The sequence below is a fragment of the Myxocyprinus asiaticus genome, chromosome 12, assembly GCF_019703515.2.
Source record: "Myxocyprinus asiaticus isolate MX2 ecotype Aquarium Trade chromosome 12, UBuf_Myxa_2, whole genome shotgun sequence".
NCBI classification, from domain to species: Eukaryota; Metazoa; Chordata; class Actinopteri; order Cypriniformes; family Catostomidae; genus Myxocyprinus; species Myxocyprinus asiaticus.
The window spans coordinates 604,804-631,891 of NC_059355.1; the positions used below are offsets into that span (position 1 = coordinate 604,804).

The 27,088-nt window shown below is 39.5% G+C and overlaps 1 protein-coding gene across 3 annotated transcripts in view; it reads left to right on the forward strand.

Moving 5' to 3' along the window:
- The window catches only part of plxnb1b (plexin b1b), a 108,228-nt gene that overhangs the window by 56,496 nt on the left and 24,644 nt on the right, over positions 1-27,088 (forward strand). For all 3 annotated transcript variants that reach the window (XM_051712564.1, XM_051712566.1, XM_051712565.1), the window contains exons 15-24: positions 1,292-1,458; positions 7,711-7,862; positions 7,990-8,095; positions 11,729-11,865; positions 11,981-12,157; positions 19,224-19,380; positions 20,357-20,599; positions 20,885-21,067; positions 21,200-21,348; positions 22,279-22,379. In XM_051712564.1, the coding sequence (XP_051568524.1) occupies positions 1,292-1,458; positions 7,711-7,862; positions 7,990-8,095; positions 11,729-11,865; positions 11,981-12,157; positions 19,224-19,380; positions 20,357-20,599; positions 20,885-21,067; positions 21,200-21,348; positions 22,279-22,379 (1,572 nt within the window). The remainder of the gene's footprint in view (positions 1-1,291; positions 1,459-7,710; positions 7,863-7,989; positions 8,096-11,728; positions 11,866-11,980; positions 12,158-19,223; positions 19,381-20,356; positions 20,600-20,884; positions 21,068-21,199; positions 21,349-22,278; positions 22,380-27,088) is intronic.

The window sequence follows — 27,088 nt, forward strand, 5'->3', positions numbered from 1 at the left end:
GGAACGAGTCGAAATTATTTTTGTGGTAATCAACTTTATAACACAAATGCTGTCGATTAAGCTGAACTTGTACTGAACCTGAAACATTTAAAACTTTAACAATATTCCTTAATCACAAAGGAACAAGCTTTGAAATAGAATTTGTTATGTAATGCAAATGTTTACATTTATCGCCTTACAAATCATGCGCTATAGTAAAATATAGTGTTTTGATGACAAGTTAGCATTGTGTGACGAAAAGGGTGTCACACAAAATTGCCATTATACTAGTAATAATGGTGTGTTCCTTTACCTCGGATGTCAGAGCTGGGAATGACGTCACACCCGAGTTGACCGCGTTCCAGTACAGAAGTCGGAAAACCAAGATGGACGCGTCCAGGCAAACCTTTGTTGTGCTGCTCTTTCGGAATATAAACGGGGTGGGGGATGTAGCCATTGTTAGCAATACCATTCGATAAAAAAAGCGGTATTTTGCACAGATAATGCCGAAGTATCATGTCCACAGATAGAGGTTGGATAGTACTGTGTGCACCACTGAGTTTATTGAGACACAGACAAACAGAAGTGCTAATAAACAATATATTAGTACTGTTTCACTGACTGTTGATGCACTGAGCAGCCATTTTAGATTCTGTAGTCGGGGTTGTTGCGGTTCCTCCGAGTTTCTGAGTCAGAACTTGTGGTGGTGTCCAGTTAAAAGTTCCTACTGGGAACTCGGAATTTCCAAGTTCCAAGTACAAATGGAACGCACCATTATATCAGCAACGGATGGCCCCTTACACATTCACAGATGTGTGGGTCAAGTTGTCATTTTTACACATTACATCAAAGACTTCGAAGACAAGTTAAACTCCGTCTTTCTGTGCCACTGAAAATTTCTCTTTGACCAACAGCAGATGAGGGGCGTATTCAGAAAGTTGTTTTGAAAACATTGTTTATTTTTGCAATTCCATTTGGTGGTGCAGAAATTATTTCAACTTTAATTATCAGAGACATTTTTTTGTCCAGCAGTTATGAGAAAACAATGTTTTGTGCTCATTAAGCTGCTGCTTTTAAACGGTGTTCTCTCTGGACTGTAATGTACGGGTTACCTCGAGACAACAGCTGATTTTTGAGAGATTGAGAATAAGCTCTTAAAAGTGTGCTGTGTGCACATGGTCTAGATCTGCAGAATTATTTGAAAATCCTGCGACTGAATCTCTCTCTCTGTGTTCTGTTTATTTGAATCAGTCTGCTTTTGTTTTATTACAGCATTGTAATTTTAATGCCCTTTGTGCTCTCACTATTTCAGTGACGTTGTATAACTGTTCAGTTGGACACTCAGACTGTAGCCGCTGTCGCTCTGCAGATCAGAAATACAGCTGTGTGTGGTGTGGAACTCTTCAGTCCAGTTGTGTTCACAGAGGGTCCTGTTTCCAACACATCGAACTGACCTGTCCTGCTCCTCTCATTCATTCGGTTAGTCAAATACTCAAACTTAACTAAATAAAGTGAAGAAAAACAAAAGTCAATAAAGCACAAGTACATTTTAAATTAAACGTGTTTTAAAGGTTCTAGAAGACACACACACACACACACACAGATATACTGTATATATATATATATAGAGAGAGAGAGAGAGAGAGAGGGGTGGTAAGTATAAGTATAAAAAAAAATCTGATTATGTATTTATTTCTTTATAATAACCACAATCACCAATTTAAACAAGAAATCATGTGGCAAGGGTTGTGTGGGAAGCGAAACACATTTTTGACCTATATCTTCAACTATATTTACAAGTTGTTTTTTTTTTTCACTTATTTTCTCTTTTCCAATAAATTTTAAATGTTTTGTTTTTTATTAATAATTTCTGAGTAGGACGTGTCTGTAATTTTAAAGGAATCCACAGCGTTTTGACTGTGTCAAAAAAAAACAACAACTCCCAAATAATTAGATACTGAGTTGTTGGAAGTTATTCCCGGTACATACATTTACATTTATGCATTTGGCAGACGCTTTTATCCAAAGTGACTTACAGTGCACATATTACAGGGACAATCCCCCCCGGAACAACCTGGAGTTAAGTGTCTTGCTCAAGGACACAATGGTGGTTTCTGTGGGGATTGAACCAGCAACCTTCTGCTCACCGGTTATGTGCTTTAGCCCACTACACCACCACCACTCTCAATCACACAGTACTTGCATGTGGAATGTGATCCTGCATAGTACCAATCGTAATAAACTATTAGATAGTAACTATACAGTACTTCATAGATGCAATATTTAAGAAGTATGTGCATGTGTGTTCAATAATCTGAAAGCAACTGATTAGGTAAAAACTATCAATATGCACATAATTAATTGGCATGTAATCAGATGATATTTGTAAATTGTCAGCAGTTACCTGGGTAAGGATGGTAATATCACAATATTTTTTATGAAAAATCAAAGATTTATGAAAGTAATTGCTTAGTTTAAAACTGTTGTGCATGATGAACGATGAAAGTACCTACCAGCAAGTACAGTACACAGCATAAATGAATACACCCCCTCTGAACATAAAGATATATTCTGTTTATAAATAATTGCTATCACAATTCATATGAAGATGACAACATTGAAATGTATTTAACATATGCTTAATAACAGAATCGAAAGATATGTTCTCAATATCTGTAAAATAATTAAATTAGGCAACTTTGCTTAAGTAAAGGGTTGCAAAAATGAGTACACCCTTGAAAAATTCAAACAGTGTGCAATATTTTAGTACTTAGAAAGTCCTCTGTAACTTTTAAACACTGCTTTGACCCTTCTTGACATCAAGTGTACAAGTTCAAGACATATTGTCACGTCTGTCATCCACTCCTGGAGGATGACCTCCTTGAGTACTCAAAAGTTTAATGGGGAGTGATGCTTGCCTTGCACCCCACAGGTGCTCAAATAGGGTTGAGGTTGGGACTCATTATCTTGTTTATCCATAGAAATGTTTCGGGTCATTGTCATGGTAAAAAAAAAAGTGCCCAACAGCCCAGGGTGGGGAGAGAGGCTCGCATTTTCTCTTAAGATTTTGCCAAACATCTGTGAATTTATGATACAGTTGATGAAGTACAGTTCCCCCACACCTTCACCACCCATAAATCCCCATATTAGAACTTTACCACACTGTGCATCACTGTGGGTACCATGCACTTCCCACTGTACTCCTCCCTGTGTGACGCCGTGCATTTTGGATTCCATAAGATACAAAATTTAAAGAAATGACTCTGGGCTCATGAGACAAGCTTATAGATTCTCAGAGGTCTGCACCTTTATCAGTATGGGCCTTGGAAAGGGCTAAACAAGCTTTTTTATGCTTTGGGTTCAGCAGTGCCTTCATGTGTGGATGACAACCGTGCATTTCACTTCTTACTGTGTGAGATGAAACAGTCACTTCAGTTTGGCTTCCCACAGCGTTTGCCAGATCTGAGGCACGTGCTTGGCAATTCTTTGCAAAAGTCGCTCATCGTGAGGTGAAAGTTTAAATTTTGTAATAAGTAATAAACTGTATGTAGAGTGTAAGTTAATGATACCTGTCTTTCTATAGTGTCGAAAAGATTTGTGGCTTTTCCTTTTCTCCTTTGAGGCAAGAAAATTAAAAATGGATGGAAAACAAAGACAGAAAATTGCTTGATTTCTTTTTTTAGATGTGTTATGCGTATTACACCGAAAGTTGATATCGGAAGTTGATGCCCCAGTTCACTCATTTTTTGGCCAAGTTCAAGTGCTTTCAGCAATCAGATCCCGAATATTTCACATTTGATGTGAGAACTTAATAAATGCACCTACTAATCTAACCTTTTCTGACCCTGCGTCCAATCCAATTGACAGCACTTTTCTCTGGTGTTTTTTTAAACATTATTGTCATTTGGTGCTATGCAAATCACAAATAATTGTTAGATTAGATTACTTTTTTGAACCACAAATCTTCTTTTGAAATAAAGCATAGCAACTTGTGACACAAGGCAAAAAACATGACATAATCAGAACCAATGTCAATTGCAAATGGGCACCATGAATAACTAAAGCGTTATAAACAGATTCTCTGATTAATTGTCATTCATGGCTACATTTAGAGAAGAAATAAATGGTTATATTTTTGTGTCCCTTGAAAATAATTGGGGTCTAAAAGGGCTAATGCTTGCACCAGCTATTGTGCATGTTTTAAATGTCCTGAAGGATAGCCAAGTGAAAACAAGAGCGACGACTGTCATGTGAATTTTAGCATGTTGACCATGGCATCTATTTTAGCTTTCCTATAATATACCCAGAGACCTCTTGCCCATTCAAGCTAAGGAGGCACGTTTTTTGAGCAAAGTGGGCTTTAAGTGTATTATTTGAACTTCCAAAACATTACTTTGATAGGCCTAGTTAAATTGAATGTTTATTTTATGTATTTATATACAAGTCTAAAATGTTGTGACAGAAATCTTTATTCACATGTCTAAATTGGGTCAGTCCAATTGAGTGACACATCCATTACGTGCGATGCCCTGTGGGTGATCAAGAGCTTGCACTCACGGAGAAGGTTGACCAAGGGAAAGCCTGTGTTATGTTAATAACAGCTTATTAATTGCATCAACTTGCAGTTAATATGGAGTGAATGACATCATTCATTCTTCATTCCTCTTTCTTTTTTATTCTTATTTATTTATTTATTTTATTCCAACCGTTACTCTACGCAATAAATAGTCTTAGGTTGTAACTTACACATGGCAGGTGCAACCGGCCCCAGGCCCCTGAACTGGGTGTGTCTGATAAGGGAGACATCCAAAATGCTCAGTGCTTGGGAGGCTCTTGGAACTAAGGCTGTCAAATTAAAATTTGAATATTTGTCATTTTAGATGAAAATGCACATTCAAATGTTAAAACTGTACATTTGAATTTTGTATGTGTGTCAAGCACTGGCAATGACTTCAGACGATTGCGTTCTTTAAAAGGCAGATGTGGCGCAACAAAAACTGTTTAACAGAATGCATGTGTCCAGACACCTTTTTAAGTTCTTTTTTAATGTGACACGCATCTTAAAAACACAGCGCTCGATCTGCACGAGATGCTGAATAAACTACGAAACGTGGCTGAATGGTCAAAAAACATCCATCTAGCACATGTTTATGGTTTAAAACCCCTTGTTCTAAAGGAATTGCAAATTGTATTTGAAATGTTCTGTTTGTGGACACGTGTTGGTATAGGGTTGGTATCTTAATTATGCTGCCTTCTAAGATATCTCATTTTAGCCAAATTCTAATGTAGCATTGAATGTATCCTTCCCCGGGTATGATCCCAGAATGCACTATGATGAGCTCGGTGGAAAAATAAATCCAAGATGCCGGACGAAGAGAGAGAAATTTGGATTATAAATACGCTCATAAGCCATACAATATTGAAAAGTATCGATAAATAACAGTTTTAATATGTTACAAAACTGACTATTGTACCCAAAATGTGTGTGCTGTGCGTATTTATCCTCTTTAGAGGATTGCATCGTTTTTCTCATTATGTGCATTGAAATCAGTTGCGAGCCAAGTCTCCCTTGTGCTGCGTGTGAGGAGCACTGTTTGAATGATGCGCGGAGCTGCCATCAATGTAGATCGTTCCAAATCGCTCTCTTATGAAGCATCATTTCGGGTAGGATGCTGCCATAGAAGACAATCGAGGCAGATCACTTAGTTTTGTCACAATTAAAATGCCATCACCAGTCGTGAACTTGCGTTTCATTTCCTCATTATGGAATTCAAAGGGACACGCAAAATTCAGTTGCAAATACATTTTTGTTTTTGTCATATTGAAAATATAATGCAATTGCTCCATTTGCCATTTAGTTTTCTCTGTCAAGCTCGAGTCCCGCCAAAATTCAAACTGAATCATAATCCTTTAATCAATTGCTTTTGCCAACCATAGACACCTGCCAATCAAGCCTGGTGGTGGAGTTGTTTCTGTGAGCCGTTGGAAGTAATACAGCTCAACAGTCTGGTTCTGGAAGTAAAAATCCCATTCATTTATCCCATAGACCAAATGATTTTCAGTGAAAACATATAAACCTTTAGAGGCAGACCTATCGTGGGAAAAAAGGTTGTTCATCAATGGTAAATGCTTCCGTTGAAGCCATCGGTCTGCGTTATTTCAACTTCATTGTTTAAAAATCCTGTTTGATAGTGGAATTCATGGTAAAGAACTCCATTACCCATGGTCCAGCAGAGAAATCCATTTGTTATATTTATATTATATTATATTATATATTATATTTATCAGAATATTTAGCAATAAATGTAAATTATATTGTTTCTATACTTACAATCAACAACCGAAAATCAATAATTCTATATATTCCCATCGTTATTCATTTAATGACATCATTCGCAATGATTCATGGGATTGTAGTCCATGCCCTCATGAAAGATGGTAAGTACACAGTCTTGTTGTACCTTTGTCTTTTTGTCTGATTTTCAAATACCTTTTTTGCCTACAATAAAGTTAGTGATGTTGTGATTCACCTCGCAGCTGGTTGGTTTGTTTTATGGCTTATAACTCTTTTAAGAAGGATTTTAAGAAAAGTCTATGGAAGAAATTAATGGGGAAAATACTTCCGTAACCCAGACGGCTGAATAAGCGGGTGGCACTGTTCGGCACCGTTGCGTTCTATAAGTGTGTTCGACTTGACCTGCACCTTGCTTTACCGATCGGTGAGATTTGCTGGTTGCAGTCGGCAGATCAAGTGATGTTTGTTTTCTTTATTGCAGACGAATTGGACAGAGGTTTGAATTTGACATAAAATAACCAGAACCTTTGTTCATTTGAAAAGATTATGTGCTGCTTAATAAAGTGTCTGCTGGTGTACAAGAAGAAAGTCCAATAAAATCCTGTATTATTTTAATACTAATAAAAGAGTTAGTATTTTTATAATGTTTATGAATAAACTTGATATTACTATGATAAACATAATATAACATGATATAAACATGAAGAGTTCTGTTATTAAAAAAAAATGGATTTGTGAGTTTTCGCCGAACTAGAGGAGTCAGAATAAACACCTTGGTAATGGCATACCACTACACTACTCTTATTTCAGCCATAGATTGATCTAGCAGAAGAAGTAAGAGTAGTATGTGAAGTATGCCATTGTGAACTCAGCCCATGAATCACGTCACCTTTGTCAGGTTGTGAGTCTGGCCAATCGTGAATGAGCTGTGTCGTCAGAGCTTGTGCAGCCGCTTTGGAGCAACTGCACTGGCTGAGCCAGGTGGCTGCTCTCGAATTGCTTTGGCGGTACTTTGATGGCATACATCGCGTTGACGTGACACTGGTGCTGTCTCAAGTTGGACAAAATTTCTTACCAACAGGCACAGCTTCAAGTCTGCCGCCAGTCGTTCTGTGCAGCTCTGCATGAAATCAAACACACCTGATATCTCTCACAATCCCCATCCTGTACAATTAATAGCCACTTATGTGTGTGGAAAAGAGCATTCAATGCCATTTAAAAAAGTTGAGTGAAAAACATTTATTGCAAAATAGAAAATAACAACTGAAACAACAGAAGCAGTGTGTGTATTGAGTTGGAGATGTACAATAGGTTTCCTTTTCACACCACCTGTGCTACATTATTAGAGGGAAGTTATGCTTAAGATCACACATGAGGGTACCTCTACCAACACTTTAAAAGCTTTAGTCCTAAAAATGTTGGTTGTCTGTCTCTAGGTGGAGCCTCTGTCAGGTTTGGTGGAGGGAGGCATTACTTTAACTATTTCTGGGTCTAACTTGGGGCAAAAAGCTCAGGATGTCCTACAGTCTGTTACTGTCGCGGGTGTGCCCTGCACTGTTATACCACACCTGTATGAAATATCCTCCAGGTGAACACAGACACACTGTTGCAATTCATGTGTACTAATTACATTTTATTAAAAACAATATTTGCCAATTTGCTTTGTCTCTGTGTATCTCATGTGTGTATGTTCATGTGTGCTCTCTATCTTATAGAATTGTATGTTTAACTACATCAAGTGGAGAGGAGAAGTCAGGTCACATCTCAGTGAAAATCACGGGTGGAGGATTTGGCCTGTCAAGTCAGCGATTTTGCTACCAGGTAAAAGTACATTCACTATGAACTAGCAACTAAGACGTGCTGATATTTGATACGGTCTCCACCCAAACCTGTACTGACTCAAACTTTCACCCAAGTTGTTCCATTTTGCAGAGAAAGAACTACAACCGTGTCTAGAGGGTATACTTGATGCCGAAAGTCTTGCAAGAGTCGCATGCAACATTCCCACACTATTTATTATGTTTATTTGGAGTCCCATGGAAATCCTACACCTACCCCTAAACCTAACCCTAAACTAGTTCCAGGAGCTAGAAAAGAAAAGCGCAGTACTCTGAGCACAAATGTACATGGCACACACACATTTTGTGTAAAATAGTCAGTTTTCTATTATTTTTAAACTATATTTTATTATTATTTTTCACTGTTGAAAGGATTGTAAGAATATTTATAATCAACATTTCTCTTGCTTCGTCCAACATCTTGGATTTATTTGTCACCAAACTCTTTACAGTGCATTCTGGGATTGCCTACCCGGGGAAGGATGCATGCGATGTTACATTACAATTTGGCTTAAATGAGATATCTTAGCATTAAAGCTGGAGTATGTAATTTCTGCGACACTAGTGCCACCGAACGGAATTGCAAAAATAAATGTTTTTAAAACAGCTTTCTGAAAATGCCCCTTGACTACAGTTGTTTAGATAGTCCCGCCCCCAACTCACGCCATTGAGTGCACGGGCAGAGTGCATGAAGGTAGGCAGGTACGTAGTTAGACAGGCAGGTAGGCCATATCCAATCATTGCATTCGGGCCGAATCTGTGCAAAGAGACTTTCAACCAGTATAACAAAAAATGCTTCTGGGATAAATGCATACTCTAGCTTTAAAAGTTATCTTCATTTAAAGGTGCACTTATACTCGTCCCATCAGTCCCAGTAGTACTTGTGGTTTTGGACTATACTGACCCATCATCTTGGACACTGGACGTTTGTTAACTAAGTGCTGCCCCTTTACACTTTAGGCATTTGTTTATCTTCTGTTTTGTTACTTTTAGTCTGTGTTTTTCTCCATATAATACTGCACACATTCCTATTATGGACGTTCTTGGATTTAATCCAAATGAATTTTTGCATGTCGTTGCGTGCTTCTATCAAGTTGAACTTACAAGGTTAGCAAAGCAATGCATAATGCAGCGGTACACTGCAAGTAGACAAAAGTAGACATTTTTTTATAGATGTCTGTGGAGGAGATGCTTGAGTGTGCCGAATAAACTGCTTTGGTGAGAAAACAACTAATCACTTAATGAATTGACCACTTTTCTGCTAATCTTCAAAATATTTTACACTAAACAATACTTTTGGAATGAACTATATGTGGTGTTAACTATGATAAAAGTGCTGTTTTATAAAAGAAAAGCACAATTTTGCAACATACAGGTGTCAGTGTATGGCTTTCCCTATTTATTTGTGTGGTATGCTTTCAGCTGCAGATGGCACATGAGTAAATGGACACTAAGGAGTATTTGAGTTTATTTTATTCCTTTTGCAGACTAATTAAACAAAAAATCACATGACATGTTATTGAAAAATGTCTTTACACGAACGACATTACAGATGTAGGTAAGTTTACACCAGCTCGCTAATAGCTCTGCACGCCGGTGTGTTCATGTTGCCTGATCTTAACTGACTGAAGGGGAATTAGTTGGCAGCCTCAAAATAGGTGGAGCTCCAGGTCACAACTACTGACGATGTGGACCAATGGCAGTAAGAAGGTGTTTAGCAGCCAGTAAGAAGTTGGCCTGAAAGGTTCACTATGGTAAGCCGTTACAAACCACTGAAAAGAACTCAAGAACAATGACTTCACACCTGTTCATTCTTCAATTTCAAAGGAAGTGTGTAGGGGCCTTAAAGCTGAGCAGATGTGAGGGGTATTACTCTCCAACAACATGGTGTACAATGAATCCCTTGGCAGTGTAAGCATTAGTGGGAACCTGGAGTAGTGCTGCTCATTTTCATGGTATCACTGCCACCTACACCACCATTTAAAAGTTTTAAATTACTAAGACATTTTTTTCTGTTTTTGAATGAAATTGATGCTTCTGATCGGGTGAAAAATCCCTTAGAATTAACAATGAAAAGAGGTCAGTTGGATCATGTCTATGGATCAGAATGTCATAGAGACTTGGTGGTGGGCTCTTTTGACTCGGGCTAACAAGCAGCCCTAAAGTGTCACCCTGCTAACTTCCAAGCCACTCCCTAGAAACCAGCTTGAGCACCCTAGCAACCGGAACCTCAAAGACTTGCACTAAAAATGGATCAGAGGGATATCTCTGAATGAGAACATCATAGAGACATATGGGAAGGCTCTTTTGACTCTGGCTAGCAAGCAGCCTTTAAGTTTCACCTGGCAACCTCCTAGCCAGACCCTAGAAACCATGCAGAGCACCCTAGCAATGGTTTAGCAACAGCCATATCTTGGTACCAGAACACTGGAGAGACATGAGTGTGGGTTCTTTTGACTTGGGCCAACAGGCAGCCATTCAGTAACACTCTAGACATTGCCTTGCCACACCCTAGCAACCATCAGGAGCACCCTAGCGACCATAAAGTAACATGACACAGCCATATCTTTTCATCAGAACATCATAGAGACATGGGGGTGGGCTTATTTAAATCTTGTCAGTGTATTAAGCCCCTTTTTGGACCCCATAAAACCTTTGAGGGTCTTGGGGGCCCTGCAATATCTTGTCAACAGAATAGCATAGAGACATAGGAGTTGGATCTTTTGACACAGGAAAACATACTGAGTCTCTTTGCAGACACCATTGGGCCATCTTCTGGCTATCCATTCATCCAATTGTTCGTCCTTCCCTCTGTGTGACCATCTGCCTGGCTGTCTGTGTGGCTGTCTATCTGACAGTCTGTCTGGCTGTCTATCTAGCTAGCTGGCTTTTTGACTTGCTATCATTTCTGAATAACAATCAAACATTTAAAGCTAGTTTAAACATTCAAACATGGTCTCTACAAAATGCATGTATTAAAAAACAAAATACAGCAAAAAACAGAATTATTGTAAATTATCATTACTGTTTGAAATGCAAACACAAACATATATAGACCTTTTTAGCTTTATTCATAGAGTAGTAGAGAAGGACAGGAAAGGGGGGGAGAGATGGAGAACAGGATCAGGATCAGACCCAGGCCGGATTCAAACCTAGGTCCCCAAGAGATAACAGCTCCTAAATATGCCGGGGGCAAGTGTGCTACCATCTGCACCATATCTCTCTGACCTTGATATGTATTTTAAAATTATCAGTTTAAACTCAGAGTTTGAAGATATGGGACAACCCCCTAAGGGATGAGTGGCAACCCTAAGAACACTATTTATTCGAAATAAAAATAGTTATTGGCAACATTTTAAATGTCTTAACTTTATCACTTTAATGCATCCTTGTCCAATAAAAATATTAAATATAAAAATATAAAAAAATAGAGAAATATCTCAGCTCAGTAGGTCCTTATAATGCAAGTGAATGGAGATTTCTCTTTTGAAGCTTCAAAAATCACAGACAGTCATCATAAACGTGAAAAAGGTGCATTTTAAAAAGATATATTTTTTTAGTTCTCTTGAATGCAATGTTTCTTCTTATTGCGTCTCTCATCATTGCATCCTTTAAGGACCCTCAGCTGATGGAAGTTTCTCCTCAAAGGGGACCACAGGCAGGTGGAACAATTCTAACCATCACAGGCAGAAATCTGTTGACTGGTCCTGTTGCTGACATCAGTGTCCTGCTGGGGAATGTGCCATGTACATTGTAAGTGCTAAAACTGTGACTTTAATGAAGAACTGTCTCCTATGGATCGGTGTTATATGAACATTCCTTTCTTTGTATTTAGGAAGCATTTTCTCTTCCTCCTATCTCTCTACAGAGTTTCTGGAGTTCAGGAGTACAATATCAAGTGTCTTACCGGCACTAGTAACCAGACAGGAGAACACAGGGTGACTGTGCGCTACGGAAACAGTGATCGACATCTCCATGGCAATGGTTACCACTACACCCCTGACCCAAACATTACTCATGCCATGCCCTCGAAGAGCTTTATGAGGTGTTTTGGATTTTACCTCTTTTTTTATGGAAACTTACAGTAGAACAAAGATGTTAGCCTGTACATAGAAATTAGTTTATAGAATTATTGGTGACAAAATTAATGACTAATAATTGGACTTGTAAGGGACTAGTTACTGATTTTTTTGGGATTATAAGGTGTTTATTAGGCCTGATTTCTTACCCTTGCCTAATAGCTTTTTTACATTTGTTTTTTTCCTAACAATGAACTTATTAGGTAAAACTAAAGATACCAATAGCTAGTAATGTGCAAGATACATCCTTTATAGGTTCTTATTACACTATGTGAATATGCAACTTATAAGTATGAAATAAATATAAAAGGAAGAGACTTTTGATGCTTAGTGTAAATAGCAACAAAAAGCATCCTCTTTGCACTAAGGGCAAATAGTGTTAGATGCTACACTATATTGCCAAAAGTATTCGCTCACCCATCCAAATAATTGAATTCAGGTGTTCCAATCACTTCCATGGCCACAGGTGTATAAAATGAAGCACCTAGGCATGCAGACTGCTTCTACAAACATTTGTGAAAGAATGGGCCGCTCTCAGGAGCTCAGTGAATTCCAGCGTGGTACTGTGATAGGATGCCACCTGTGCAACAAGTCCAGTCGTGAAATTTCCTCGCTACTAAATATTCCACAGTCAACTGTCGGTGGTATTATTACAAACTGGAAGCAATTGGGAATGACAGCAACTCAGCCACGAAGTGGTAGGCCACGTAAAATGACAGAGCGGGGTCAGCGGATGCTGAGGCACATAGTGCGCAGAGGTCGCCGACTTTCTGTAGAGTCAATCGCTACAGACCTCCAAAGTTCATGTGGCCTTCAGATTAGCTCAAGAACAGTGCGTAGAGAGCTTCATGGAATGGGTTTCCATGGCCGAGCAGCTGCATCCAAGCCATACATCACCAAGTGCAATGCAAAGCGTCGGATGCAGTGGTGTAAAGCACGCCGCCACTGGACTCTAGAGCAGTGGAGACGCGTTCTCTGGAGTGGCAAATCACGCTTCTCCATCTGGCAATCTGATGGACGAGTCTGGGTTTGGCGGTTGCCAGGAGAACAGTACTTGTCTGACTGCATTGTGCCAACTGTGAAGTTTGGTGGAGGGGGGATTATGGTGTGGGGTTGTTTTTCAGGAGCTGGGCTTGGCCCCTTAGTTCCAGTGAAAGGAACTCTGAATGCTTCAGCATACCAAGAGATTTTGGACAATTCCATGCTCCCAACTTTGTGGGAACAGTTTGGGGATGGCCCCTTCCTGTTCCAACATGACTGCGCACCAGTGCACAAAGCAAGGTCCATAAAGACATGGATGAGCGAGTTTGGTGTGGAAGAACTTGACTGCCTGCACAGAGTCCTGACCTCAACCCGATAGAGCACCTTTGGGATGAATTAGAGCGAAGACTGCGAGCCAGGCCTTCTCGTCCAACATCAGTGTCTGACCTCACAAATGCGCTTCTGGAAGAATGGTCAAAAATTCCCATAAACACACTCCTAAACCTTGTGGAAATCCTTCCCAGAAGAGTTGAAGCTGTTATAGCTGCAAAGGGTGGGCCGACGTCATATTAAACCCTATGGATTAAGAATGGGAATCACTTAAGTTCATATGCGTCTAAAGGCAGATGAGCAAATACTTTTGGCAATATAGTGTGTCTGTACCCCTAATTAAATATTACCATACAGTATAGTGACATCACTGCAGCATGATTATTGTGTTTATATAGAGTCCCACAAACACCCTACCTCAACTCCTACCCCTAAACCTAACCCTAACCTTCCCTGCTTTGAAATACTATATGCATTCTACATGTACTTCATACTTGTAGGCCGCACATTCACACAGAGGACTGAGAACCTATAAAGGATGTATTTTGCATCATACTAGCTACTGATATGTATTATTTTTAGCCAAGAAATTAATTATTACAAAAGTAAATTTAAGGGGGCTATAAAGCACGAATAAGAAATCAGCCAGTAAAGGCTTAATAAATACTTTATAATGCCAAACATGTCTATAACTAGTCACTTACAAGTGTAATTATTAGTCATGAATTTCTGTATAATTTCTGATCCCAAAACTAAAGTATTGCCAAATTATTAAATGGGATTCTGGGAAATGGGGTTAGATTTATTAGTGATTCTGGTAAAACTATAATAACTTTCATTATTAAATCATTAACAAACATTAGAGAGTGTAATGCCTAATAGATCATTAGTTAATGTGAATTCAAATACGTACAAATGTTATTAAACTTTCATTCCTATATGGCCTTGCAATTTTAACCTTCTACATATGATTTTAGCAAAAGTTATGTAATGATTAACAGATCAGTTGTTAATGTAACGGTCTGTAAATGTTTGTTGTGGTTTGTACGCATGCTTTTACTATTTATTCATCTTTACAAATAATTTATTCATTATTTATTCATATTTTTGCAGTACTCAGGCTAAATTTAAAACTATTCATCCATTGTGTTTATTAAAGGGATAGTTCACCTAAATCTGAAAATTCTCTCATTATTTACTCACCCTCATGATATCTCAGGTGTGTTTGACTTTCTTTCTTCAGCAGAACACATTTGAAGAAAAATAGAAAGATATCTCAGCTCAGTAGGTCCTTATAATGCAAGTGAATGGATATTTCTCTTTTGAAGCTCCAAAAATCACAGACAGTCATCATAAACGTCATCCATACGACTCCAGCGGATAAATTAATGTCTTCTGAAGTGACACGATCACTTTTGGTGCTAAAAAGATCAATATTTAAGTACTTTTTACTATAATCCAACACTTCGAAGAGGGTGGAGTTCAAGCGGTCTCTCATGTGACGTTTTCACGTTGGCGTGTTACAGACGTAATCGCACGTTCTCCTCTCGGTTGATACATCCATGATAAATACACAAACGCAACATTGTGAGTAAAGAAACAGATAAATACAGATCTAAACCAAAACTAACCAAGCTTCTGTACAGCGTTCCTCCTCCTCACTTGTAAACAGTGCTGCTCTTCCGGCTGTGACACACGTGCATCAGTTCTCATGTGTTTCAAATGCCAATGCGATTACGTCACACGTGCATGCTTAAAAATGTATATTTTTCCCACCAAAAGTGATCGTGTCACTTTAGAAGACATGAATTTAATCGCTGGAGTCATATGGATGATGTTTATACTGACTGTCTGTGATTTTTGGAGCTTCAAAAGAGAAATCTCCATTCACTTGCATTTAAGGACCTACTGAGCTGAGATATTTCTCTATTTTTCTTCAAATGTGTTCTGCTGAAGAAAGAAAGACAAACACACCTGAGATATCATGAGGGTGAGTAAATAATGAGAGAATTTTCATTTTTGGATGAACTACCCTTTTAAGGTTTACAAATAATTATTTAGAACCTTTATGGAGCTACTGTAACAAAGTTTGTGTGAGGGGTGGTTTGTTAAATGTAGTTGTATGCTTAATACAGGTATTAATAACACATAACAACAAGAGTAACAAGATGTTCATCTATGAAGCAATGCTTTCAAAAATAAAAAATAAAACTGAGCGATTACAACCGGCAGTTTTCTGCTAGCGAGTTGCAAGATTTGGCAAACAACGAACACAATGGCCGAAGTACTACACTATCTCAAATTTTCATGGATCCACCAATCAAAGATCACAGAATCCCGGCAATGGAAAATTGTGACCGCCCACACCCAGGCACGAAATTCAATTGCTAAATTACGTTTAAATAGCAGTTTCTGTCTAGAGGCATTCAGTCATTCCAATTTTACTGTAATAATGGGTTTACTGCAAGACCTGCAGAACCTGCTTGAAAATGGAAGATCCAGAAAACAACGTGTTTGTCAGTCAGATTCTGTATTGGTAAATATTTTTCAAGATAAAACTTTTTTTTGCTGTTGTTTGTTTTTTATTTTCCGTTTTGGCATATGGCACATTGGATTCCTGTTGTTTTTTAATCATAAACCTGTTTTTCGGGGCAATAAACAGTTTTTTTTCCCTCTCAGTGTAGGCAGTTCTTATTATTATGTGTTGTTGTTGATGTCTGTAGCGAGCATACAACTAAATTTAACAAACCACCCATTACACAAACTTTGTTAAAGTAGCTCAAAGTCCAATGCCCATAAATGTACTTAACAATCATTAGTAAACCTTTATAGACATTTACAATGTATGAATAGTAAATAAAAATTAAATGATTTGTAAAGATGTGTAAATAGTTAACAGCAAATGTGTGGCCTTTGCTGACCTTGGTTACTAATTAATTTGAAACGAATGAATCATTTGTAAACATGAATGTGTCACGGAATATTTGAGGTAGGACCCAAGACCCAGGATGGCAATGAAAGGTGTTTTATTTTTTAAAAAAGAAACAAAACTAGCAAAATAGAAACACTAACGAGGGTGAAACAAAACCAAAATGAGGCAAAATTAGAAAAGAAAACAATTTGACTAATAAAACTGAACTAAACAGAAAGCAAAGCTCTCACAAGAGAGAAATAATCAAGACAAAAGTAGAACTAAAAACAAACCGACAGGGAAGAACTGGAAACAGACAGGAACGACTTGACTAGACTGGAGATTAAACACAACACAACACAACAATCTGACAAGGAAGACAAGTCAAAGGAGAGAATATAAAGGAAAGGAATGATTGAAGACAGGTGCTGCCCATAATCACAAGGAGTGCTAATCAGCACTGCCATGACGATGCTGATTGCGCAGCTGAGCAACACCTGTGGGAAACTCAAGGGAGGGAGGAAAACAAAAGCACATGGACAACCTGAGAGATGGGTGGAGAAAACTGTCACAATCCTGCCAAATCAAGTATCCCCCCCCCCCAAGGGATAACTCCCAGGCGTCCCATGATCAGGATAAAACAAAACTAGACAAAAGACTAGATAACAGGAATGGAGGGTGGGAGAAACAGGTGGACGGCACTACATAACAAGGCAGACAAGAACAAAGCATGGGTCCAAGCAAAATAAACAGGAGATAAGGTAAAGTCCAGGGACGAAACAGCGGAACGGACCAGGGTGGCGCCGGCAGGACGGACCAGGGTGGCGGCGACAGGACGGTGCCAGCAAGTTGGACGAGGGAGGTGCCAGCAGGATGGACCAGGACGACGCCGGCGAAATTAACCAGGGCAGTGCTGGCAGGACAAGCCAGGGTGGCACTGGCTGGAGAGCCCAGGGTGGAGCTGGCAAGACAAGCCAAGACAACAGGTGGAGCAAGCCAGACTGGAGTGCTTAGACTGGGCTTGGTGACTGCCACAGAGTACAGGACTGGACATGCTTATTGACAATCTCAGGGAACTGGAGAGGCTTATCGACAGCCTCGGGGAACTTGACAGGTTCGTTGACAGCCTCAGGGAACTGGACTGGTTTGTCGACAGCCTCAGGGAACTGGACTGGTTTGTCGACAGCCTCAGGGAACTGGACTGGTTTGTCGACAGCCTCAGGGAACTGGACTGGTTTGTCGACAGCCTCAGGGAACTGGACTGGTTCGTCAACAGCCTCAGGGAACTGGACTGGTTCGTCGACAGCCTCAGGGAACTGGACAGGCTCAGGGAACTGAATGGACTCATCAACAGCCACAGGGAACTGATCAGGCTCGTCGACGACCAAAGGGAACTGGACAGGTGGCTCCAGGATGGGAGCAAGGACAGACGTCTCCAGGACGGGAGCAAGGCCAAGCAACAGGAAAACGGTCTCTGCGGCCGTATGCACTGGCAGTGAAAAGGGAGAGACCTCCGTGGCCATGGGCACTGGCAGTGACAGGGAAACGAACTCCGTGGTCGTGGGCACAGGCAGTGACGGGAACGGCCTCCGTGGGCAAAGGCAGTGACGGGAACGGCCTCCGTGGCCGTGGGCAAAGGCAGTGACAGGAACGGCTTCCGTGGCCGTGGGCACAGGCAGTGACGGGAACGGCCTCCGTGGCTGTGGGCACAGGCAGTGACGGGAATGGCCTCCGTGGCCGTGAGCACAAGCAGTGACAGGGGAATGGCCTCCGTGGCCGTGGGCACAGGCAGTGACAGGGGAACGGCCTCAGTGGTGGTGGGCAGTGACAGGAACGGGCTCCATGGCAGTGAGCACTGGCAGTGACAATGGGAATGGCCTCAGTGGTCATGGGCACTGGAAGTGACGGGGGAACGGGCTCTGTGGCAGTGAGCACTGGCAGTGACATGGGAACGACTTCCGTGGCAGTGAGCACTGGCAGTGACGGGAATGGCCACCATGGCCGTGGGCACAGGCGACGCCTGAAGAGAAGGGGCCCTTCTCCTCCTCTTCCGAGCGGTGAGAAGCACTGCAGTGGGAACGGCCGCTGCCTCCTGCCGGTCGGCAGCATGCTTAGTCTGGCAACGCCATCAAGAAGCCCGAGAGCCACCCGAAGGAGATGCTGTTGATTTGGCCGCCTCCTGGTGGAAAATAATGGGCTCGGTGTGTCTCTCCAAAGACACCGACAAAGGGGAACTTTGGGATTTGGTGTTCCACCCTTGCAGCAGATGTTCCATCTCTGCCAACCGGCAGAGGTGGTCCACCAAATCCCAAAAGGAAAGGGAGAACTGGAAACAGACAGGAACAACTCGACTAGACTGGAGACTGAACACAGCACAATGATCTGACAAGGAAGACAAGTCAAAGGAGAGAATATAAAGGGAAGGAAGGATTGAAAACAGGTGCTGCCCATAATCACAAGCTGATGACGACACTGAGTGCGCAGCTGAGCAACACCTATGGGAAACACGAGGGAAAGCACATGGACAACCTGAGAGATGGGTGGAGGAAACTGTCACAATCCTGCCAAATCAACAATAAAACAAGACCAAAATGGCAGGGTCATGACAGAATAGTGTGTAAAGTGGGGAAAAATATAAAACAATTCTGAAAACATAAATGTGCTGTAAAAAAAAATGCATGTGCTCGTTTATGAATCATTTATAAAAAAAAGTTTAAGGACTTTTTATCATTTAAATAATTTTATAACTGATCTTTTTCTACTACTTTGAAAATCTTTTAAGTTTGAACCTTTCTTCCTTTATACATCAGTGGTGGTCGTGTAATTGAAGTTTTGGGCCAGAATCTTGATGTTGTTCAGGACCCACGGATGCGAGTGACGGTGGTCCCCATAGACTCCATCTCCCACTGGAGGAAACGCAGGCAAAAGAGAAGATCTAGAAGGAGTGACCACTACACTATCAAACAGGTGTTTTTTGCTCTTTAACCTTGATTAACTAGCTCATAAACCTCATCGAATTAATTGAAATGCAAATTGATCATTTTGATTAATCACCAATACTGTATGTTGGAAATATATGCCCGGTTCCATAGGGGTGCTAAAACGAACATTGGAGCACCCTCAGTTGAATATTGAATATTGGAAAATCCGGAAGTGTGTTGCCTATGAAGAGCATTGCAATAAAAAAACATGCACAGTTAGTCAATGTATTAGGCCTATAATTAGTAAAATTAGTCTTATGTCTACTTTGCTATTGCGAAATCGTAAGTGCTCAAGTTTTAACGCATGGCCATGAACGCAGCTTCAGTGTCGAGGTAATGTTCAAAATCTGCGTACCATAATTGTGGTGGTGAGCTGAAAAATTCTTTATTCAATATGTTTGAGACTCAGAGAATCACCACAGTGGGATGAGCTCCTCTAAAAGTCTGTTCAGATAAGTGCTCGACAGATATGGGTTTTTAAGTGGTCTATTTATAAACCATTACAATGATTATGTTAATGAAATCATTAATTAACCCTTCTATTATGTTTAAAAATAATGACATCTGTGATGTTCGGGTCAAAAATGACCCTTGGTAAGTATTGTAGCAAAAATGGCAAGGAAATCCATTCAGACTGGCTGCCGTGCTTTAGTCAACTCTTGTGAGACAGGTGTGCAGGTATTTATCAGTTCATCAGGTAACAAAGTTTTGTTTAAAAGTTACAGTGAGCACCTCAGAAGAACTAGTCTAAAACGTTTATTAGATTTGCCAACGCTTGCAAAGTTTGTGGCTTTGAAACTTATGGCAAAAAGTCCACCAACACGTTGCTCGACTTTATACAGAGCACCCCCACTATTTTCAGAAGCACCCTCAGCAGTTTTGATCTGGAACCGGGCCTGTATTTAAGAGACTGTCCATTCACACAATGTTCTCACTTACTCTTGCTTTCATGTTCTCTGTAGTTTGAAGAGCATTGTGAGGTGAAAACCTCTTCTCTGCTTCTTTGCCGGACCCCTTGTGTAGATGCTCAAGTAGTTGGTGCGCACATGCAGGTGGAGTTTCTGTTGGATAACTTGCGCTTTAACTTTAACTCAGTCAGCCAATCAGCCTTCACCTATGAACCTAACCCGACCCTCCATCCCCTGAACCGCCACGATCGCACAAAACCATTTCGCTACAAACCTGGATCTGTGATATCGGTGGAGGTTAGTTCGGCTTTTACTCTTGTTGTTTGTTTTCCTGTATATCTTAAACATCATTAAAATAAACAATGTAAATATTTGTAATTCTGACTATATAAAGGCACTGTTTTTTTTGTTGTTTTGGAGGGCGGGTGATGTCATTATTAGGCATGTCATTATAACAGCCAACAGTTATAGGTTGATTATTAGGAACATTTATCACTCTTATTACTTGGCATGTTTTTAAAGCTTAATATAATTTTTTACTGTTCACCTGTTTTCTGACCCCCTTTCACTGTACCTCTGTAGGGGGACAATTTAGATGTGGCCATCTCTAAAGAGGAAGTGGTTGCACTGATTGGTGAGGGGGTTTGTGCTGTTAAAACTCTAACACATAATCACCTGTACTGTGAGCCACCGGCCCTGCAGCCCCCACCCTCCCTTAGGCATGAACGTAAGCGGGAGGGATCTGACTCTTTTCCAGAATTTACAGTAAGCATGAAGCCAATACATACAAACTGAGCTTAATGTTACACCTGCACCTTCTGTTCTGAAAGTGTGACTGTAACTTGCACTGTTGTAGTGCATAATGTGTTGCTGAGTGAACGTGTGTGTCTGTTTTAGGTGCATATGGGAAACCTGAACTTTTCCCTGGGACAAGTGCAATATGATTCTTTCAGTCACTCCACCTTTCCACTGGTGGCACAGATCGGGGTTGGAGCAGTTGCTTCTCTTGTTGCCCTTATTGTTCTCATGATTGTGTTTATATACAGGTGTGTATGAGGTTATACGATTATGTTCTTCTGCTACAACATTAACCAATTATTAATCTTCTGCTTCTTCAAAGTTTTGCATAAAAATCAGGAGAGTTTACAAATGAATTAAGTTTTAAGGAACTACTCTTTCGCATACATTTTCTTATTATTGTTATTGTAGGTAGTGACTAAAAATGAAATGTTTTTAGTTTCAAGTTCATTCTGAGCAGAAACAGTATTTTTTTCGTTCCGGTTCCAGCATTCCACAGTGTCTTTTCCGAATGGAAACCGGTTAGAAGGAAATAAAAGAAGAGTTAATAACGTTCTTATAAAATGACAGTACTCTGTGCTAAGGGTGGGTGAAATACCAGTTGCAGTGTTTCTAGATCTCACAATACAAACAAGCCACCTGTTTTGAAAAAAACAAGCTCAAAATCAGGGACTTGCTTCACCTAAACTAAGCAAAAATAAGCAATTACATTTCTTCCCATGTAGGGGAATTTTCAGGATAGAAATCGTGACAAGCTTATAGTGTACTGTAGCATATACTGTATAAAGTAACATCTTTTCAGTAATGAATCTCTAAATGAATGGCCTGAATCTCTCTCTCTCTCTCTCCTGCATGCATGCACACATTGCATGAGCCCATTTGGAAGAATTTCTGATGAATCTTTGCACTGCACTTTCAGTGAATAGCAACTTAATTTTAGTTAGTTCCTTACATAAAGCTGTTGCACAGGTTCAGAAGACTAAAAATTTAGTGTAATTTTATGTTTTGTTTACTTGTTTCACAACAGTATTTACATGTTTGTAAAAAGGTTATAAAAAGTAAATAAAAAGTACATTTTAAGTCAAAGTTATCAAAAAATGATGACCATTTTCATTTTTCGGTGAACTACACCTTTCATCTGACTGTCCTCTCTTCTTGTCATCTTCTCTGACACTCAGGAGAAAGAGTAAACAAGCTCTGAGAGATTTTAAGAAGGTGCAGATCCAGCTGGAGAATCTGGAGACCAGTGTGAGAGACCGCTGCAAAAAAGAGTTCACAGGTAATGGAAAAACAGGATTGAAACATTTAGGATTAAACTGGAGAACAGTGCACTCTTTTTAAGATTTTAGTGCTTTTTAATCTGAGAATAGTCAATAGAGAGGCAGAAATTCATAAAGACAAAATATACACCTGCTCCAAATGATATGTGTGTTTATTTCACCATGGTAAATAAATGATCCAAGAACTATTTGGAACTATTAAAAATAGGGATGAGCATTTCTCAATAATTTTGTATTCGAATATTTGAGCTCATAAAGAACTTATACTCGATTATTTATTTATTTAAATTAATGAGAAAGTGACATTGTGAAATTATTTTTTTAATCATTAATGTTGCGTCAAAACAAGCTTATAATTATATCCAAAACAAGTTAATATTATATCCTTTGTTTTTTGTTGAAAGCATTTAAATAAGCTATGTAAGCAAAAAAGTATAGAACAAAAGCATTTAAGCTCAGGCAAAGCAGAGAAAAAGAAACTGTTAATAAAGTAGACTGACGCAATTAACGTACAGAACGTACATACACACTCGGCATATAAAGGTTATGTTTATATTGTTATGTGCATGTCATGTTCTTGTTGAGAAAAACAAGCAGATCCACATGGTCGGGTGAAATCCATGTGTTCAGAAGCGGTATGATAAGTGTGGGTGAGAAACAGATCAATATTTATGTCCTTTTTTTTACTCTAAATCTCCACTTTCACTTTCAGATGTGAAAGTGGAGATTTATAGTAAAAAAGGACTTAAATTACGATCTCTTTTTCACCCACACTTATCATATCGCTTCTGAACACATGGATTAAACCACTGGAGTCGTATGGATTACTTTTATAGAGGCTTTATGTGATTTTTGGATCTTTAAAGGTCTGGTCACCATTCACTTGCATTTTATAGACCTACAGAACTGAAATATTCTTCTAAAAATCTTCATTTGTGTTCTGCATTAGAAAGAAGCCATGTTTCTGTAATGGCATGAGGATGAGTGAATGATGAGAGAATTTTCATTTTTGGGTGAACTATCTCTTTAAAAAAAAAAAAAAAAAAAAAAATACCGACAATGAATATAGAAAAGAAGTAACTATATACAGTATATACACTGGTGGCCATTTACATTATCTATACATAACTTAAATGCACAATTAAATTATAGAGTCAACAAATAGAAAAGAAAATGACATAAAACTTACAGATTGCTGCTTGTGCTATTACACTTAATCCCTAATTTAAAATGTAATGCTCCCTCCTGATTTTCACTGATGCAAAATCATTAATGACTTTGTCATATCTACCCAGCAATCACATGGTTGAAACTAATTTTCTCAAGATCACTAATGTGATCCTGTGTCATGGTGTACCTATACTGTTGATCATGGTTATCTTATGTTTGTTCAGAATGTAAGAATGAAATTATGAACATCCATAATCCTAACCATATAGAGCCTTTAAGGCTGAGTAGCCTGTCAGGAACAACTCGAGGCACACTCCCATCACGATCTTGCGAGCTCGGGGCGGGATGGCACTATTGGGGTACCTTTCTCCCATCGTGATCAAGCCAGGGGCGGGGTGGCAAAATTCGGGGCACCTTTCTCCCATCGCAATCTTGCGAGATCTGTGCGGGGGCGGCCGAGCAGGTACCCTGTCGTGCCGCCCTAGAGAGTGTTTCCTCCCTAGGCAGCTGCCTATATCGCCTATGCAAGGATCCGCTACTGCTTGAATCTTATTATGACTGGTTCGCAAGCAGACCACGCTGATATTAGCTGTACAAACACAGTCCATAGCACGGTGAAACATGACGCACATACATAGCTACGCTGAGGTGCTTTCTGCAGAAAAACATCCAAACGGTCAAAGACGTCCAGCTAGTGCTTGTTTACATACACCAACAATTAAAAATAGCACAAATGGGTGCAAGAACAGCAAGACGCAGAGCAGCTTATGAAACTGAATGGCATCTCTTTTTTTTCTGAGTTGAAACTTCGCGTCTTCTAAAAGCGGCATGATAAACGTGAAAACGGTCAAAAATTACTGTCTAATGAATGTTATATGCAAAAATAAAAAATTCAAAACTCAAAATAGTCCTGATGGGTCCCCTTTGGTGTTCAGGAATAGTTGGTCACACTAGGCCTGTCTATCTCTATCTCCCTCTCTGTTTATGATATGAACTGAACGCCAGTGGGCGGGGTTAAGGGTGCAATGACACATGTTGTGGGGCGTGTAAATACAACTGAGCAATGTCTTATGACATCACGAACACAGTTTCCAAAACGAGACGTTTCATAAAGGTGGGAACTATAAATGCTCTTTTTAGACTGGGGAGGAAGTTTTGAATTCTGAAATAGACTATGTTTTTATAGTACAGTTACCTCTTATATGTCTAAATACCAAGGAAAATTAGATTTTCCATTTCATGACCCCTTTAAGGCACAGAGTTTGGTCCATGTGTTAGGCTGCTAACAGGGTTCGCACAAGGCCCTTGAAGTGCTTAAAGTGGTTGAATTTAGCTTTTAGAAAAATAAGTAGTAGAATACATGGAAAATCAGCATATTTTGTTGAAAAGTGCTTTAAAGTGCTTGCAATTAAAATTGAGCATTTTCTAAAATTTAGCATGCCCAATAAACACAATAATTGTCCAGATATCTTTGATTCTATTTGCGATATCCACCGCACACAGTGCACAGATTTGAACCATGCAAGATTGGAAGAGCATGTCCGACATGAAAAGTGTCCAACCACAGCTTGTTTATGTTTTGTTTTGTTTTTACGTGACGTGTGGGCTGGGTAAAATGTTTTAGCTTTGAGTTTTTGCTAAAAGTCCATTTGGATACACAGACCTCTACAACTCACATATGCAACCAAATTTGTCACTGGCCTGTAAATGAATCGCCAGTGATTGAGATGCGTAGTGGCGAAGACGTTTAAAGGCCGAAACATACTTCACGCAAGTACGCAGCCGCGAGCGCTTGGCCAATGCATGGTCCCATTGTACATACATAACGTGCGCTCTTGCATTGCTCTGGTGGTTACAAACCTCAGACCACAAGAGGGCAATAGATTTTTTAGGCATGACCATGAAACTGGTGCTGCGTCCAAATCCAGGAAATATGCTGTCTTTGGAGGCTGTATAAGGAGGCAGGATGAAAATAAGGTGCTTTTCAAACTGTTCAGAGACCAGTTCCTTAAGAGTTCCATCCATTCAAAACAGCTGCCAGTTAAGACATTAACTGATTAGGCAGCAAGTCAGCTGCCTACGTTTTCAGATGCAGCCTGGAAGTGGTAGATGAGTCGATAGTTGAGGAGTGGGGAGAGATATGGAGAAAAAACAAGTTTGTTTATATGGACTGGGGGCAAAAAGTCCCTGTATATTTTTCAAAAAGATTCAACTCAAATTGCTGCCCGAGTCCACCATGACAGTTGTTGATTGAAAGAAGAAAATCCGCTCTAGTGGCCCTTGTGGCAACGCTGAGAATGCAGCGCGTACTTGCGTTGTGTTATGAATTGAGCGCTGACACATTTCACAACGCAACAATGTGAAATCGAGCTTGCGTAGCAAGGTGCGTCTGCGTTCACTTGCATAGAGTATGTCTGGGCCTTAACACCGATATTAGTGGTGCACTAATCAGGAAATTTGAGTCCGATCTTCAATTTTTTTTAACACTAAGATCGGCCGATACCGATTTTTTTCTTAAAGTGCCCTTTGCCACACTTTTGCAAGTTATATGATGCAGTTACATGTTTATGCCCCACACAGTAAAATTACGGTAACACTTTACAAAAAGGTTCCATTTGTCAACATTATTTAACAGCATTACTGTTACATTAATGTTAGTTACAACATATACTAATGCATTTTTAAAATCAAAAGTTGTATTACAGATACAAATACAGATAATGTCTTCGCTGCACACCCCTACCCAGTATGCTCAGAAACGGCCCTGTGTATTAAAATCCAACTGTTGTGTTACACTGGTCTGTAGGGTCATATGCGTATGGGGTAGGAGTGTGCAGTGAAGCCATTATCTGTATCTGTTCATATGACAAAATTATCTGTATCTGTCTAGACTGTATTCGGATAGAACCGGGAGTGGGCGGGGCTTAAACCGGAAGTGTGTCCTAACTAAATGAAATGCCCATTTTTAAATGTTACTCTTAGTTTCTATTAATATAATATGCCTTGTATATGCCGTTTCATAATAATAGCCTAATTATTATTATTATTATTATTATACAATTATATTATTATTATTTTAAAAAATATTCTTTTATTCTTTTTTTTTTTTCTTACCAGATGAAGCTGAATTTGTGGGCTACATTAACTGTGGAATATGTTGTGGTTTCTCCTGGTATTTCAGATATTAATATCTGCTTGAAACATAATTTGGTTTGTCTGTGCATGTATAACAACATTATTCGGCAGGAGGTGTCAAGCACACATTTTGCAGTGAATAATAAATACAAATTCAAACATTAAAAGAAATGAAAATAAAATCAATATAGCCTACAAACAGGTGAAAGTCCCATATAAGTTTATCAGGAATATTTCTGATAGGACACCATTATTTAGTTAATAATAATTTAAAATGTATATAGCGCCTTACCAGAGGTTGCACAGTGTAAAGAAGAAGAAAAAAGGATGGTGTATGTTTCAGTTTCTTCATTTTACATAAGGAGGAATATTCCTAATAGATGAATACTCTATGGAGCATTTA